This window comes from Rhizophagus irregularis, chromosome 7 (genome assembly GCF_026210795.1).
Source record: "Rhizophagus irregularis chromosome 7, complete sequence".
NCBI classification, from domain to species: Eukaryota; Fungi; Glomeromycota; class Glomeromycetes; order Glomerales; family Glomeraceae; genus Rhizophagus; species Rhizophagus irregularis.
In genome coordinates this window covers 1,305,347-1,323,197 of record NC_089435.1, presented here as the reverse complement: position 1 = coordinate 1,323,197, position 17,851 = coordinate 1,305,347, and the positions used below count along the sequence as shown (strand labels likewise).

General features: G+C 26.7%; 5 protein-coding genes across 5 annotated transcripts; all 5 read left to right on the top strand.

Moving 5' to 3' along the window:
- Positions 1-556: 556 nt before the first annotated feature.
- Positions 557-973, top strand: OCT59_027104 (uncharacterized protein; the record flags this gene model as incomplete). The annotated part of the gene is made up of 1 exon (XM_025329038.1): positions 557-973. One exon carries the CDS (start codon positions 557-559, stop codon positions 971-973), a length of 417 nt encoding a protein of 138 aa, XP_025164280.1.
- A 1,099-nt stretch (positions 974-2,072) lies between these two features.
- On the top strand, positions 2,073-4,120 carry OCT59_027103 (uncharacterized protein; the record flags this gene model as incomplete). Its single annotated transcript, XM_066136717.1, has 5 exons — positions 2,073-2,106; positions 2,182-2,387; positions 2,625-2,838; positions 3,039-3,152; positions 3,426-4,120. 5 exons carry the CDS (start codon positions 2,073-2,075, stop codon positions 4,118-4,120), a joined length of 1,263 nt encoding a protein of 420 aa, XP_065993179.1.
- An 8,057-nt stretch (positions 4,121-12,177) lies between these two features.
- Positions 12,178-12,982, top strand: OCT59_027102 (uncharacterized protein). Its single transcript, XM_025328651.2, has one exon. It carries the CDS (start codon positions 12,266-12,268, stop codon positions 12,584-12,586), a length of 321 nt encoding a protein of 106 aa, XP_025165631.1. The 5' UTR covers positions 12,178-12,265; the 3' UTR covers positions 12,587-12,982.
- A 518-nt stretch (positions 12,983-13,500) lies between these two features.
- On the top strand, positions 13,501-14,946 carry OCT59_027101 (uncharacterized protein; the record flags this gene model as incomplete). The annotated part of the gene is made up of 1 exon (XM_025332898.2): positions 13,501-14,946. One exon carries the CDS (start codon positions 13,501-13,503, stop codon positions 14,944-14,946), a length of 1,446 nt encoding a protein of 481 aa, XP_025165632.1.
- Positions 14,947-15,613: 667 nt separating this feature from the next.
- OCT59_027100 (uncharacterized protein) lies at positions 15,614-17,095 on the top strand (the record flags this gene model as incomplete). The annotated part of the gene is made up of 1 exon (XM_025328652.1): positions 15,614-17,095. One exon carries the CDS (start codon positions 15,614-15,616, stop codon positions 17,093-17,095), a length of 1,482 nt encoding a protein of 493 aa, XP_025165633.1.
- Between the last annotated feature and the right edge of the window lie 756 nt (positions 17,096-17,851).

Below are 17,851 nucleotides of genomic sequence, written 5' to 3'. Positions count from 1 at the left end.
TACGTTCGAATTTATTTAAAATAAATAAATAATTATGAATTATCGTTCAGCCCAATAAGATCATGCAGATTTTCATAGACCGACATTTTTATTAGGACATAACAATAACAACACGATTGATATAATAAAGTGGAGTAAAAAAATATGGTGTAAATGAATATTTTTTAAGAAAGTTTAAATAAAGCTTATAAAGTGGATTAAAAATAGAATTTATGGAAAGTTAAATAAAACAAGTTAGCTCATGGTACGTATAAAGTTTTGCTAAGAAATTTGGCCGATGGGTTGTCAGTGAAATCTTCAGGTTATGAAACTGTTTCCTCGGGAAATGATTCTTCACGTTAAATTACTTACTGTCTTAACCTGGTTGTTGCACTACAGAGTTTGATGTACCTAGGACCGATCAAGACCTTCGTGAAATGCTTCGGCTGTTCGTGTCAAAAAGCAGCTTCAAAGATTACTGTACTCATTGAGACTCCCTCGAAGCCCTTCAACGAAGTGATGATCTGAACCCTAACATTAACGTGTATCCCGTTTTGTGGATGTGTCGACACAAAGAATGAGGAATATAAAGAAGCGTTGCGTAAATTTGGAGACTCGAGTTGCAACAACTCCTATCGACGTATCCCATGAGGCCACCAAAAGTATCTACTCGTATACTTATCTCGTCTCTGCAACTTACCCGTTCAAGGATCAAGTCAAGTTACAAGAGAAGCTGATTGAGGGAAAAAATGGGTGTGGGAATCTTGACTATGGTATTGAATCATGTACGACCGGGAGAATTATCGGTCTAATTGAGGTCAAAAAAGATGACTTTAAGCAGGGTTTCGCAGAAGCTATCGTACAATTGGATTCATCACTAGGTCGTAAGCGCAAAGCAAATGAAATGGATGATGGACATGGGTTTGACAAAGTATGGGGGATCGTAACAGATGCGGAGAAATGGTACTTTCATGGAATGTACGCAAGACGCTGAAGGGAAACTATCGTTTAAATTGTCGAAGCCGCCTCTTTTTGCGCGGGTATGAAAGACATGGTTGAGAAGGTCCTTGGTCATATTATCTGGTTATTGGAAGAACCACAAAAGGCGGATTCAGCTGTTAATTTAGAGGAATAAAAAGTGTAGATCATTGGGCAGTCTTGCGGAAAAGTCGGATACTGTAGTTAAGTCTTAGCATAGCGTGGGTCAGTCGTTAAATCATGCATCATGAGAAAAGTCCCGAGCTTTTGAATTCAGACGATTTTATGTTTTATATTTAATAATTATCGTAAAATTATTTATTCAACTAAAAATATCGAAAATAAAAATATTAAATACTTATTATTCTTATAGAGTTTAAAATTTGTTCTTAAGAACTTTTTGTTTTTTATATTATTTATCTTATAAAACCGTATATTGTAAGTATATTTAATTTTCAAATATATATACGGTGAATCATATCATTGTCATAAAAATATTTCTATAAGTGATAAGTGATACAAAAAAAATGATAGTGCACAATATATTTCAACATATTTCAATTTATTTCAGTAATTTCACTTTTAAACGCGTATATGTTACTTTCGCAGTCAATGAATATAAAATATATAAAATAGGACCAAACGTGTTTTTTTGTAACACCTACTATACATGTATCATTCAACATGTTTCAATTGTTTCATCTTTTAAACGCGTATATGTCAAATGCGTCAAAATGATGAAAGTTGAGTCATTTGCTTAACAAAATAACTGAATTAAAATGAATCACCTTTAAGCTATATGTCTAATTTCTAATGACATGATTTTAATCAATAATTATATTAATTATACTATACCATATTTGGCAAAATGATTAAGTTCTTGTTAATACGATAAATAATAGATTTAATTATTATAATTGTAGTGTTAATTTTTTTCACTTTGATAAATCAATATGTCAGTCTGAGTCATACTATCTACAAAGGATTTTTTTTATTTAAGACATTAAACTCTCATCAATTTCTCTTTTTTTATTAAATTATTAAACTCTGAATTATCTTTATCAATTTTTTTTATTAAATTATTAAACTCTGAATTATCTTTATCAATTTCAAACATGACCACATCTGAAGATTTCATTGGTCAAAATGGTAAATCTTGTGAACTGCATTTTAACTTGTAGATTGTAGTATTAATAATTAACCCAATTCTTTCAATCTTTTTAGCTCTTATCTCTTATTTATCAGATAACAATAGGACAACAAAATCATATTGGAGGTTCTTAACAAATCACCGTGATATTATTATTGCTTCAATTGATACTACTTCAAATTTAGATAATTGGAAAAATCTTGATAATCTTTGGGCTGTTCGTTTTTTGAGAGAAAAAAAAGATTTCCTTAAAAAAGATTTTCCTGATTTAAAAGATAAGGTGTGTTTTTTTTTTATTTTGCAAAGTTAGGGTAACCCCTAGAGTTAATCAGAACTTAACTTAGGGAATTTACTGGATTTGACAAGTCGTGGTAACCACTCCAAGCTTCTCGGTTCAGGTGTCCTAACTTTGTAGTTGATATAAGTCTGCTAATTCTGGAGAAGGAATTGGCTATGTACCTTTTTATATTACTAAATAAATTTTAACACACTACTAATAAACTGTTTCTAATAATAGGTAATTGCAGAACGATTTCGATATGCAAAAACATTAAAAATATTTTGCCAAGAAATTATTAAAGAATATAAAAAAAATCAAGTATTTATTGAAGAAAATAATGAAAAAGAAAACATAGTGCTTGCTGATTTTGCTGATTCATCTTGTTCACACATTTCTAATTCATCCCATTCAAAAAAGAATGTTGAAAAATATAATAAAAAAGAAAAACATAGTATCTGCTAATTCTTCTTATTCACAACAAATTATTGAAAATACTGATTATGATTACTTTATTCCTATTAAAAATCAATCTATTTCTAATTCATCTCATTCAAAAAAAAATCAAAATTCCTATTAAAATTCATTCTATTTCTACTGAAAATAATTCTAAAAATTCTCAACTTATTGACTTTTGTTATGATATTTTTCAAGAACTTGATATTAAATCTAATATTCATCCATTTTATGAAATTTCAAATGAGAATATAAAAAATTCAATGGATTTATTTACAATAATTTCAAAATTAGAAAATAATCAATATGCAAGTATTGAAGGATTTGAAAAAGATATTCGTCTTATATTTCGCAATTGTTATATATATAATGATATAGGAAGTGAAATGCATATTTTAGGAGAAGAATTGGAATCAACTTTTAATAAGATTTGGACTGAAAAAATTGATTTTCAAGTTAAACAAAAAGGAAATTTAAAAAGAACATGAAATAATGATACTGATTCATCTTCTGGTAAATTATAATATTTTTATTATTTTTTTTTTTATATTTATATTATTTATTAACTTTTATAATTATTTTTAGAACTTATAACAAAACAAATTCGAATTTTAGAACAAAATAAAGATAAATTAGTATATAGACAAGTTGTGAATGATGCTCTTCTTATCGCTTCAGCATATGAAAATCTTATTGCAAATAATATTTTACCTTTTATTGAACTTTTAAAAACATTTTTATTAACAAGATCACAAATATCATTATCTTCTGCAAATGAACCTGTTCTTCAGGCAATTGTTGAAAATCTTTTACCATTAAAATATCGTATTCCTGAATTATCATTAGTAATGGATGGTACAAAATTAAAAGGATTTGGCCAATTTGGATATTCAGATATTTTTATCTTAAAAGGAATAGGAAATAATAATGTTAGTTTAGAATTAAAATATATTTCATTAGTTGGATTAATTAAAAAAAAGAAGTTTAATACAAATGATTTAGAAAATTTAGATAAAATTATTGAAAAAGAAGATGAAAAAATTCTCTTAAAAAGATCATATGAATATTGGTCAAAAGAACATAATGAAACTAAAAAAGTAACTATAGAAGAAGTATTAAATAATGGAATTAAACAATTGAAATCATATATGAATATTATTTCAAAAGGAAAACCAAATGATTATTATAGTTCAGGAATATTTGATAAAAGAATTAAAATAACTAAATCAAATCCTAATAATAAATTAAAAGGATTTGTTATATTAGTAATTGGATTTTGACGTATTTTATGGAAATCTGTTGAAGAAATAACATATAATTATTCATATGAAAAAATTTAAATATTTTTATAATTAAATTGAAAAATTTATCCATAACCCCATTACATCATATAGAATCTAATACACATTTTGATTGGACAAAAATACAGTAAAACTTTTATTTTTAGTGTATTACTGATCAATTTACAAATACTTAAAATGTTTTATTTTAATGCTTTAAAAAAAATAAAAGACATTTTATTTAGCAATTAAAGAATCAAAAAATATATATCTGTTGTATTATAATGATTACACTAATTTTACATGTTCTGGCATTATGACCATTTTATTACATTTTCCACATATGTAGTATTTTCACTATTTTCTTATTAAATCTCTTATTTATTTTGGTGGCTGATTTTAATAGCAGAAGGTTTTCCTTTGCAATATGTTCTAATATGAGCTTGTTGTTGTTCTTTAATTTATAATAACTCATCATGATAATCTGATAGAATTTTTTTAAGATCTCCAATTTCAATAGAGTGGCTGATGCTTTTGCTAGATCAATAATTGATGCATACTCATTCTTTTTTCATATCACTTTTGAGTGTAATTATCATGATGTTGTTGAGAAAATGAAGGTTTATCTTGATTAAATCTGATTACAAATTCTTCAGGTCCATCTGCTTCTACTACACCATTTCCAAGCATTATGTTGTCAGAGTTGATAAAACTTTGTTCATCATCTTAAAGATTTTCCTTATACCATCTTCTAGGGATTAACGAGATTAGAAATTTAGCATTATTACTATCCATCATCACTTTAAAATAATGTCTACATATCACCCACTATTAACAAGCTGTAAACATATACAAATATACCAGCCACTTTTTAAAAGGATTACATAATGATTTGCACTACTGCTTTTAGTTAATAAAAAACAGTACCCTCTAAAAGAACTTTTTTTAATGAAAAAACATCAAACCTGACATTTTTCATTAAAAGAAACAAAAAAAAAAGTGTAAATTTTTTGATCTTCATAATTATCTTCTACAAAATTGGTGTTTAAATTTTGTTCAAAGTCATCAATGTTGTTAGAATTTTCATTATCATTGTTGTTAGTAGAATTTCACTATCAGTATTGTTAGAGTTTTCATTATCATTGTCTTCTATGAAGCGCTCTATAGGAGTTGTATTTATTTTTACATGTACGGGCGGCCGGGCGCTGATCTGAACCTTTGTATTTATTTTTTATCCTCCAGTATATAATAAAAAAAACATTATGAGAACAGAGAACATATACACGAAAGCACACATGTTTAAAAAATAAAAAATCAAAGGAAAGCTTTTATTGTATTTTTGAGCTATGATAAAGGAGTCAGTTCGCTATATAAAATGAGGCAGGTAGTGGTGTCTCAAGGGCAACGCAAAAAATGATCTAAAAAAAAAAATACTTTCTATTAATTATGGCCCAATAAAAACTTCATGTACAGCGGATGGGTATTTGGGTACTCTTTATAAAATATTTACCTGGGTTAAACTCAATAACTATTACATGGTATCAAATACCAAAAGTAACCATGGTAAATACTGTTTAATCATTATAGAATTCCACAACAATCTATGTTTGAGCTGGGACTCACAGGTCAAAATGCTAAAAATCGGCAAAAAAAATGGCGTGAAAAGCAGTGGCTATTCTTGGCTATTCTTGGCTATTCTTGGCTATTCTTGGCTGTTTTTGGCTATTTGCGAATTAACCTATACTATTTGTAAATAGTTGATATAAATTTGCGAATAGTTTATGCAATTCTAGCCATTTTTTTTGCCTGTTTTTAGTCATTTGACATGTGACTGGGTGCTTGGAAATCAGGAATGCAACTATTGTTGCACAGGTCAAAAAGTGAAAAATCAGGAATCGGTCACCAATCAGGTAGCTGATTGGTGCCTGATTGGTGACTGATTGGTGACTGATTGATGCCTGATTTTTCACTTTTTGACCTGTGTTGAATACTATAATTTCATTGAATTTGACAAAAATAAAAAGATTTTATTTGAACGTCAATGGTTGTTTGATACCTTTATAATTTTATGATTTTTTTCGATATTATAATCATGCAGTATAATGTTTTTCATATTAACTAAATTCGATTTTTGTTTTAAAACCCAATTATTTTTAAGAGTGTGCATGGGAAGGTTAAAAGACAGAATATATTGAATTAAGAAAAGCAAATAAAAGTAACGATCATATGTTTCAATAAATATGTTGATTGTCGCATTTTTGAATTAAATTATAATAATTAAGACAACAATAATCTTACCTTCAATGTCAACCTCAAAACCATCACTTTTGACATTTATTTATTTTAGAGTGATACATGATGTTGTACCTTCATTCTGTCATCATGTTAAAATAAAAAAAATAAAAATTAATTGCGCAAAAAAATACTACATACATGTGGCAAAGCAAATTGTTTCACAACACGCTGGATTACAATGAATAGAGAAATAAATTAACAAACAGGAAGACACTATACCAAACCCAATGGAAAACTGAAAATAAACTAATTAGCAAGTAAGAAAATCACCTCCAAGAATTGAACTTGGACACAGAAATTGTGGAACCAACGGTGATGGATAATTGTTGAGTTAATAAGTTATTAAGGAAAGAACTCAACAAAAGAATAAAATAAAGGGTATCACATGTGAAGAATGAAATCACATGAGATAGATCAAATGACCAAAGAAAGATAAATGTTTACAAGACAAAGGATCTCTCTGACACCAATTAAGGGCGATGCAAACGATCCCCTTGTAAAATTTATCTATCTAAGAATGGTCAAATGATCAAGAAAGGGTAAATTTTTACAAGACAAAGGATCTCTCTGACACCAATTAAGGGCGATGCAAACGATCCCCTTGTAAAAATTATCTATCTAAGAATGGCCAAGTAATCCCAAGTTGACCAAAGGGTAAAGATTATGTCTCCATGCTATATTTGGTAAGCAATGGACCTAGCTACATAATATAAGATAATTTTGAAAAATATGTCAATTGAAAATAATAGAAGAAAAAGATGACTAAACTACTGTGGGATTAAAGTAGAAAAGTATTTACAAAATAGATAAGAAAAAAGAAGAATATAAATTATGCAATTGAGAAAATAAAGAAAATGGAGAAGGATTGATAATAATATAGATAATAAATAAAGAAGAAGTGATAATAATAGAGAGAATAATAAATGTTCAAAAGAATGTAATACATTGGGAAATGAAAGAAGTCGGGTAAGAAGGAAGGTTGTAACAGCACAAGAGAGTTTTAATGAAAGAAGAATTAGGATAATTATATGCTTGATAATATCAGTAGACATGAGTAAAATAATAAAAAGAATGTAAATATATATGGCAAATGATGGTAGATATTGGAAGGTTGATTCAGTTGGTTGATGGTAGCATTTGTTGAGGGGAATTTCATTGAGAACAGTATTGATAAAGTTAGGACACAATTGATAAGACATTTTTGAAACTTGTTTGAAAAAATATTTGTATAGATAATTCAGATTTAATATTTGATTGAAACTTGTGTTTGAAAAATATTTGATAGAAAATTTGGATTTAATATTTGATTGAAAAATTTGAAAATTTGATTTTTCCTTGAGAAAATTTAAGGGTATATATATACTTTTAAAATCTTATGTGACTAATAATAATTTATTATGATTCATAAAAAAAATCAAGATCTTGTATGAGTCACATTTATTACATCTAATCTAATAATATGAGTTAGCTTAATGATGACTAATAATGTATAATTGTGGCTTATAATGCATGATTAATATGATTTACTCCCTTATAGTTCACATGTTGTTATCTTAACTGGAATAGTTTGTATAAACAAAAATAAAATATAGGGTAAATTAAAAGATTTTATTACAAAATATATTTCTGGAATTGTCTGTCAGTACTACAACAAAAGTACATAGAGAACAATTGGTAAAATATCAGTCTTTATTAATAATTATAGGATACTATCTATCTATTATCATGTGAAGCTACTTTTATCATCTATAGATCGGTAAAATCTAGATCTCTAATTGTGACTCATGTGACTCATCAATAACAATCTCACATCGCTTTTACCGTAAAATGTTGATAATCTGGTAATCTGGTCATGATATCAAATGAGATTAGTTTTACAGAATACAGATTCAAAAAACAACACGGGACAATATAGTCTTATATAGTATTTCGTAATTCATGAGAATAGAGACTATATATTATATTAATGACAGTAAGGCTTATGTATGGCATAAATAAAGTCTATTGTTGAATGCTTCATTTCAAATCAGGGTATGGGAACAAATAATATGTCTATATCTTAATAATTCAACATGACATAAACATTTCTAAATTGTGATTTTGAATAAGTTACCAGCAGCTTCCAATATTATATTCGTTGATGTGTAGAAAAATGTATTTTGCAGCCTTTGAGTCTGAATATGAAAATTCTGTGTAACCTATATAAGTTGTATAGCTTCAACATAATCAACGTCACATATTTCTTCTTTGTAAGAATATTGTATTTTAGGTACATAATATAACACAACACATGTTTCCGGGAATCAATATATCATATATGAAAATTTTGGAAGTACGGTGATTGTGACGATACTTGCATGTTTTTCTGATATCGTGTTTGTAGTTTGCTGTTTGCTTCAGTTTTCGCATGACTTAAACCTTAATTTCCTAGAAAAATCGTGATCACTGAAATAATTCTTGATGGAATACAAAAGAATTTCGCATAAGTTATAAGGACAAAGAAATCATTCTCAATATTCAACAGAAATGTCAACAATCTTTGGACATACTCTTTTCATATAAATTATCGCCTCTCACCCGGTCTGTACATAACATTATTCACAAATATCTGTGCTAGCTTCTTGCAGCAGCAAGTTGGCAATCTTTTTTTGGTATTAGTTTTATCTTACATATGTGAACAAAGAAGATTTTTTGAAGAAATACTAGACGTTTTCTGGAATAAAAACAAATAAGTGCTTCAAGGTCATCCAGCAGAATAAAGTGTTGTAGGTCCGTGAAAACTTTGCAATTGTTAAGATCTACAAACTTTATTTCTTATGAAAGTACCAAAAGGGATATGATTCTCTATAATATTAACTGTAGTGACTAACTTGGAAAGTGGAAGTTTTGAAAATCAGAATATAACTATGTAGCTTTTATTAATTATGGGTAACAAGTACAGAACATTGAGTTGTCTTGCCATCTTCATACAAGACCGGGAAAGAATGTCATTCGAGTGAATACTGGGAATGATGTTAACTTCCTCATAGGGTAAGATACTGGTAAGATATAGTCCTATGGAAAACTGAGATGCCCAACGAACCGGAGGATGCTATTATAAATCTCATTCTTGCTGAGGCGATAACCTGACAAATTCACAGCAGCAGGAGAATTAAATGGATTCTGGGGAGGAGATTTGGGTCGACCTCTTGAAGATTATACTCACATCATTATAGATTCACCTCATTCGGTCTTGAAGCAAGAATTAACAGGAGTATTAACGCGTTAAGAATTACTGGATCAAGGTAGAAGTTCATTCTTTGTGTCTAGGGTCTAGAAGTGTATAGAAATACATTTTTTTTGTATATGATATAAACTATATTATAACATTTTTAGAAGAGCATGATGAACAGGTGCCTGAAGAAGATAATCAGGTTGATGATGGTAAAGATAATTAGGGTGAAGAACATGTCACGCTAAACGTAAATAGTTACAGTATAAGCATTATCATCGGCGGCTGCAGGATAACACGGTTAGGGGTGTTAACCGAACTGCTTTTCGGATGATATTTTAACACCCCTAATAAAAGATGACCAGGAAACAGGTTCAACTTTGGGCAATTCTTTTTTACTACCCTTGCTCTCTTAAAAACTCATTAATCAATTGTTTTGTAGACATAGATCCTCTAGAACAGCTGTTCAATGATAATTATACAATACGGGAAGATATACTAATTTACGAGAAAATTGTCCAAGGAACACGTTTTAGTTATTGATGCGAAGTTTGTATTGTTTCTATCCTTATTCAAGGCTTTATTAGCGTAATCTTTTTAACTTCACTTGGTATACATTATCAAAAATTTTAAATTACGTTTACTAGATTGAAATTACGTTTATTTAATCGTTAAATTTAATATGGAGCAGAAGTAGAATAATATTAATATTTATAATATAAAAGGGTAAAAATTCAATTTTCTCTCTATATAAATACTGCACCCATTCTGTATTAGCTGCTAAAGGATTTTGTGATTTATATCATAAATTTATATGAATGAGATTATAAGATGGAAAATACATTTATTTTATATAACACCATAAGAATAATTTAATAGAGAAAACAGCCTAGAAGATTATTTGCTCATATCGAAAAATTTGAAAAAGCACATTTCATGACAAATCGAAGAAAAACGAAGAGGAGACAATCGATTAAATTGTGAAACATCAATTCGGTTTAAATTGCATATTTTTGATTATTTAAATATCACGTGTTAATTAAAATTTGAATAAAAAATGTTTTTAATAGTATTAAAAATTCAAATTACTTTTTGTAATTACTCTAGAACTAAATAAATAAATAAAATAAATAAATTAAAATTCAAATTAAAGTTTTTTTTTTTAGCTTGGTCATTCCCCCATATTCCTGAACAATAATGAAAAAATAAGAAAACATTTCATATAAATAAATATTTGAACTATATTTTATAACGCGATAAACGCTTATTAACCGAATCTGAATCAGATAATTTTTTTTATTTGCATATAACAGATAATAAACGGTTAAAACTTCTAATTTAAAATAAGTTAACGTCAAAAAAAAAAAGTCATTTTAGTTAACATTCCCGCAGGTGAAAGTATGCAAATCTATTTATAATAGTTTCTTATGACTTAAATATTGTGTCTTCATAAAAACCGGGAGACGTTTTACAAAAATAAATGAAATGTAATACGGGGTAAATATTTATCGGTGGTAAGGGCAGTGATATTAGCAAAAATCTTACGTTATACTTAATGAACAATCATGTGATCTCAATATTTTAATTTAATTGGTTACACTATATCTTACATACAGGAAACTTATATTACGTAATAAATATCAATTGCCCTAAGCGAGTTAGTGTAGTTCGATCGTATTCTTTTACTAAATGTTATATAATGTAGATCATTTCCTTTTTTGTAATTTTTCTTTATTTCTAAATACTGAAAGTAATAATTTGACTTCGTTAAAAAAAAAAGAATTATAAAAGGACAAAGAAAAGTATCGGTACATGTTACATCGTGAAACTATATATAATATCGGTACAATGAAGTTTTTTTATTAATTGTGAAACGGGACATAAAAAATTTATCATTATCGGTATATAAGCGATCGGTACATAAAGGTGCTCAGGCATATAAAATATAAATTAAAAAGAATATAAATGATTCAGCCATAGTAAAATATGATTATTGAGGAATGGAAACTATCGTAAGTCTGGAACATAATGATATGGATAAAACACATGATTATTTTAAAGATATTTCACTTTATTACTAAAGAATATAAATTCATCTCAAATCTTGACGTGCAATAACAGGAATATTTTTTTACTTGGAAAGTAACAGGTTATTTAGCTATAATTTTTCTTCTCACGAAGATTTTGTGAAATTAATAGTCGTAACTTATTCCAAAATAAGCTGTGAATGGTTAAGAAATTCGCAAATGTAAGGCTTTCCAAAACAAGCCGTATATGTTCTTAAACACTTAAATTCATAGAAGGTTTTATTTGTATAAAATTTTTAAGAAAAAACGGTATAGAACACGTTTTACGTTAACGATATATTTTTTTCAAAATTTATCATTAAATGGCTTTACTCTTCTGACGTACCAAATCGGGTCTTAAATGATTCTTAAAATTTATTAAAACGTGTTCTATTATTCTAAATTGGATTGTAAATGGATCAACCTAATTGATCGATGAGAGAAAATTTTTTTAATATAAAGGCATATCAAATACGAACCCTTTCAGACTAAAAACTTCAAAAACATATTTCACTCTTAAAGAAAAAAAAATCTAAAATAATCCAAACTTCAAATATATTATAATATATCGAGATGTCCTCAGAAGTAAAGATTGGTAGTTCAGTATACAGATACTGTGATGGAAATACAGATCTTAAAGTTTTAAGTACAGGAGTTGGAGCAAAAGCTGCGGCAAATGCTACTGATGGCGTCAAAGCTAAGCTTGAAGTGGGTGTTGATTTGGTAAATTGTGAATCAGGAGGCTTTAAATCAAGAATTGGACTCAATGCTGACACGGGAGGATCAATTGGCCCTAATGGTATAGAGGCTAAGGTTGTGGGTGTTGGTTTTAAACTTGGTAGGGAAATGGGTTTAAGTACTCCTTTTGGAGAAGTATCATTTAACTTATTCTAAATACTTTCATATGTTTTAAAATATATTGTATTTAGTTCATCTGTTGTTAACTTATCGTAATAACACCAGTAGTATTTTGATGTTTACTCATGTCCATATTTGTTATTTTTCTGTTAATAAAGACAAGTTTTATTATTATTACATTATAAAAATCATTTTCTTTCCGAAATATAAAGAGGTAAAAGTGACTTTCGAATTTTTTATTAACAGCTGTACGAATGGGTGTATTTTCTATAAGTTTAGTAGTATAAGTTTAGAAAATTACCTCTGATCGTCATGTGATTTGCCTTTGTTTTATCGACTTTGATGTAAAATTTTATTCGTAAATAATATATTAAAATATTTTTTATAATAAATATATAATAATACATTCAACAAATATGTCACATAATTATATAAATATTATTTTACATCTTTCCGACCAAAATAATCATAAAATATGTTTTTTTTTCGATAATACGACAATATTGAATGGTATTTTCCCCACAGAGTATGTTAAATAAATAAAAATAATAGTTATATAAATAATTTTTGTATCACGTAATACACAACATCATAATTAAAATATAATTTATAGATTAATCTAGATTAATCTTAACCTTATAATAGTCCGAAAACAACTATGAGATATGCGTGACGTCGTGACATATTTTTATTTTTTTTTTTATTTCAAATAAAAGCGAAGAATAACAGTTACTAATTTCTAAAAAGTTAGTAAAAGAATACATAAAAAGCGCAGCAAATACCCAATCCGGTTAACAATATATGTAGATCACAATCAAACTAGACTTTACTTAATTTGTTTAAATCAAATTAGATACTTTAATTAAATAAATAATTGATAGCCATAGTCATACCACATTTTTACGCCATCCGTCAAACTTTCTTTCCTTTTAAAAATTGTCGTAGAAATAATGTCAAGACTATGCAATGATATAATTATATTAATATTGGAAGAATTACAAGATGATGTTAAATCTTTATATTCATGTCTTTTAGTTAGTAGAACTTGGTGTAAACTGACGGTACCAACTTTATGGAAGAACCCTTCTAAACAATGTCGTCTAACCGATAATGCACGTAAAATTTTATTTAATGTAATAATTTCACATTTATCAGAAGAATCAAGAAATAATTTGAAAAATAAAGAAATTGATTTTTTTTATGAAAAGTATCAAAGACCTTTATTTAATTATATTAGTTTTTGGAGGCATTTAAATTTACATTTTTTAGAATATATAATGAATATTTTTATAAAAAATTTTGAAATATCTAAAAAATCTATTATAGGAATTGAAATAATGAAATTATTTATTAATAGTGAAACAAAATTTGTTTCACTTTTTATTCCAAAAACAAATTTTTGTCATATTTCAGGGGATGAACATTGCTTTTCAGAAATTGAATACCTTGGTTGTGATTATAATGATATCAATAGTAATATTTTGGAAAGATTGGCTATAATAAGTACTTCAATTAAAGTATTGGGTTTTAATTATAAGTACAATGATACCATTAGTCATGGAATAGTTAAATTAATTGAAGTTCAAAAAAATCTAAAAGGAATCAATTTCGTCTCAACAATGCCAAGGAATAAACCATATCGTAAAGCACTTGAAGAATCGATAATCAAATGTGCAGATACTGTTCAATATTTGAAAATAAGTTGGAGTCCTGTTACAAAATTTCTTTCATATCTTGTAAATTTAGTAAGATTAGAAATAAAATCTACTTGCGACTCAGATTGGAATCATTTAATTAATGTATCTTTACCTTGTTTAAAATTTTTAAAAGCTCAAAATATTCCACCAATTGTTTTAGAAAATTTAATTGAAAATACAAAAGGTTATCTTATTGAAATTATTATTCTTTATCGAATTGAAGATGATGGAAAACTTATTCGAAAAATTTATCAAAATTGTCCAAATCTTAATTATCTTAAATTAAAATTATCAAATAATGAATTTTTAGAATTTAAAAATTTATTAATTAATTGTCAATTTTTAATTGGATTAGAAATTATAGGTTATACTATTGATTGGGATAATTTACTTGAACTATTGAAATTTTCATCTATTAGTTTATTTAAATTTAAATTTACTGCTTATTTTGATATTTGGGAAGATAATTTGAAACATTTAAAATTATTTCTTGATAATTGGAATGATAGACATTCTATGTTATTACATATAACAACTGCAATAAGATTTTTAACTCTCAGGCCTAGAAGACAACAACAACAACAACATGTTCTAAGGCAAAGATTAAAAGAATTATTACAAGAATATAAAGTAAAAAGTATAATTAAAGATTATAATATTGATGGATTTGGTTTTAAAGAATTTGAATGGAACAAATAAAAAAAAGTGTTGTTAATTATATATACTATTTTAGGAATTTTTTTAAATGATTGGAAATTTTTATAATTATTATGATAGTATTAGTATTTTAATATTTATATGTATTTTTTGTTTTTTATGATTCTGACCTGTAATAGGAAACAAGAAAATTAAATTATTGCCAATCATCATGCATCAAAATTTTTTACCTTATAATAAAATTTTTTATTTTTAATACTGTAAATTGATTTCCTGCGAGCGAAGCGAGTTACGGTTACGTTAAGTTCAATATTAAACCAAAGCCACATGAATATATAATGTATATACCGTTAATTTTACCACAGATAAAATTAAAAATTTTCTTTATTTTAAATCATAAAATATGTCAAGGTGTATATGAAATACAGTTAATATTTTATTAAAATTTTTAATTTTTTCTTAAAAAAAAAAAAAAAAAAAAAAAATTTGCAATTGATTTATGTAACACACTATCGGGTGAGATCAAAAAGGAAAGTGAGATCACCGAAAAAATCTTTATTCTAAATATGGAATTATCACGACTAAATATCCCTATGATTTTCATACTGCGCATATTTATTTGTTACACTCCTTTACGCCATATCTGATATATATAAATTAAAAAAGGGGTAATAAAGAAGAAATTTTCTTCCTTTTAAAAGATTAAAAAATGTCGAAACTTAACAAAGATGTAATATCCCTAATATTAAAAGAATTATATGATATGAGAAATACACTTTATTCATGTCTTTTAGTTGACAGGACTTGGTATGAAATGACTGTACCAATTTTATGGAAGAATCCTTTTCGATTTCACTTAAAAGAAAAAGCACATATCATTATAATTAATGTAATACTTTCATATTTATCAGAAGAATCAAGAGTTAATTTGAGGAATCAAGGGATTGAACTTATAAATACATATCAACAACCTTTATTAAATTATATTAGTTTTTGGAGATATTTAAATTTATCTGTATTGGAAAAAATGATAGAAACTTTTGTAACTGATACAAATATTAATCAATCCAAAATTTCTATTATAGGATTAGAAATCATGAATATATTTAATAGGAATACAAAATTTTATTTTCTTTGCAATTATTCCCGCTATAACTTTACTTCGGGTACTGAACTTTGTTTCTCAGAACTTGGTTACCTTCGTTGTACTTCTACTCAAAACAGCAGCATCTTAGCAGGAAGATTGGCTATATTAAATACGTCAATTAAAAAATTGAATTTTGATATTTTATATTTTAGTACTCATAATTGTGGTATCACTAAATTAATTGAAGGTCAAAAAAACTTAAATGAAGTTATATTCAACAATCAATATCTGGTTACTCTTAAGGAATATATTGTCAGACCACTTGAAGAGGCACTAATTAAGTGTGCCGATACTATTCAATATTTGAAAATAGACTGGAAACCTGTCACAAATTTATTTTCACATCTTGTAAATTTAATAAGTTTAGAAATACACGCTTTTCGCCAGAAAAATTGGAATCATTTGAATCATTTGGAAAAGATATCTTTACCTCACTTAAAATATCTAAAAGCTCATTACGTCCCATCTAAAATTTTGGCAAGTCTAATTGAAAATACAATAGGAAATCTTATTGAAATAAGTATTATCTATGGTCAAAGTGATTATGATGAAGGAAGACTTATCCATGCAATTTATCAAAATTGTCCAAACCTTAATTATCTTAAATTATCATTATTTAGTGAGAATTTTTCAGAATTTGAAAATTTATTAATTAATTGTCAAATTTTAAATGGATTAGAAATTTTCTGTGTACATGATTATCAAATTAATTGGAAAATCTTATTTGAAATATTGACGAGGTCCACACCAATTAGTTTATTTAAATTTAAATTTATATATTCTATTTTTAATTCTTATTTGAATATTAATTTGGAATCTTTAAAATTATTTCTTGACAATTGGAAAGATAGAAGTTCTATGTTATTGCAAATCTTTTCATCGGGAGTTATGTTAAACGTGGAGCAGAAGCAACATCAGCTAAAATTAGAAGATCTTTTACAAAAATATAAAACAAAAGGGGTAATCAAAAATTATAACACTAATAATCTTGGAACTGAAGATTTTGAATGGATTCAATGTAAACTCCATACGTTATATGATTAAAGGAAGATTAGGGAATTTTAAAATAATTGATAGAAAATCACAATTTAATTACGGAAGATTAGAAAGTTCTTAATATATTTTTGAGCAAATTTATTTAGAATATTAGTTTGTAAAATAACTAGAGTTTTACCTAATTATGAAAGATCAGTATTTAAATCAATATTTTTGTCAAGATTGTCGCTATTGAGAAAAAGATTAATCCGCTGGATGAGGCGCAGTATTCATGATCTTTTTTGTTGGCAGTAGTAATTTTAATGTCTATTGTCTAATAAGTAGGTAAAAGTTATCTAAATTAAAAAATCTATGATTTATATATATAGGACTTTCGAGTATTAATATTTTTTCTAAAAAAAAAAATTTCAAATAACCGCAAGAAAAAAATTGTTTAACTCAAAAGAATCTTATTAAACTTTAAAATAATCTTTAGGTTTTAGATAAATTTATCTAGAATATGGTGGATAATAATAAACATATCATTACATTTTTGCAGAAACCCGTGATTTGTTACCATGCAGTTAAGAAATCGCCATCAAATCACAACGATCTATTATCTAACATGTGACGATGTGGTACCAAACGATCTTGTGAAATTGAATGCTATTAAATAGGTGGTAAATAGGTGATGAATAAGTGGTAAATAGATGGTAATTGTCATCAAAATTTAGCCGAAAAAATCAATTCAAGATATTTTTTCGATGCATTAAATATTACTTGACGATGAATCACAATTTTAATTATTTAATTATTTTTTTTTAA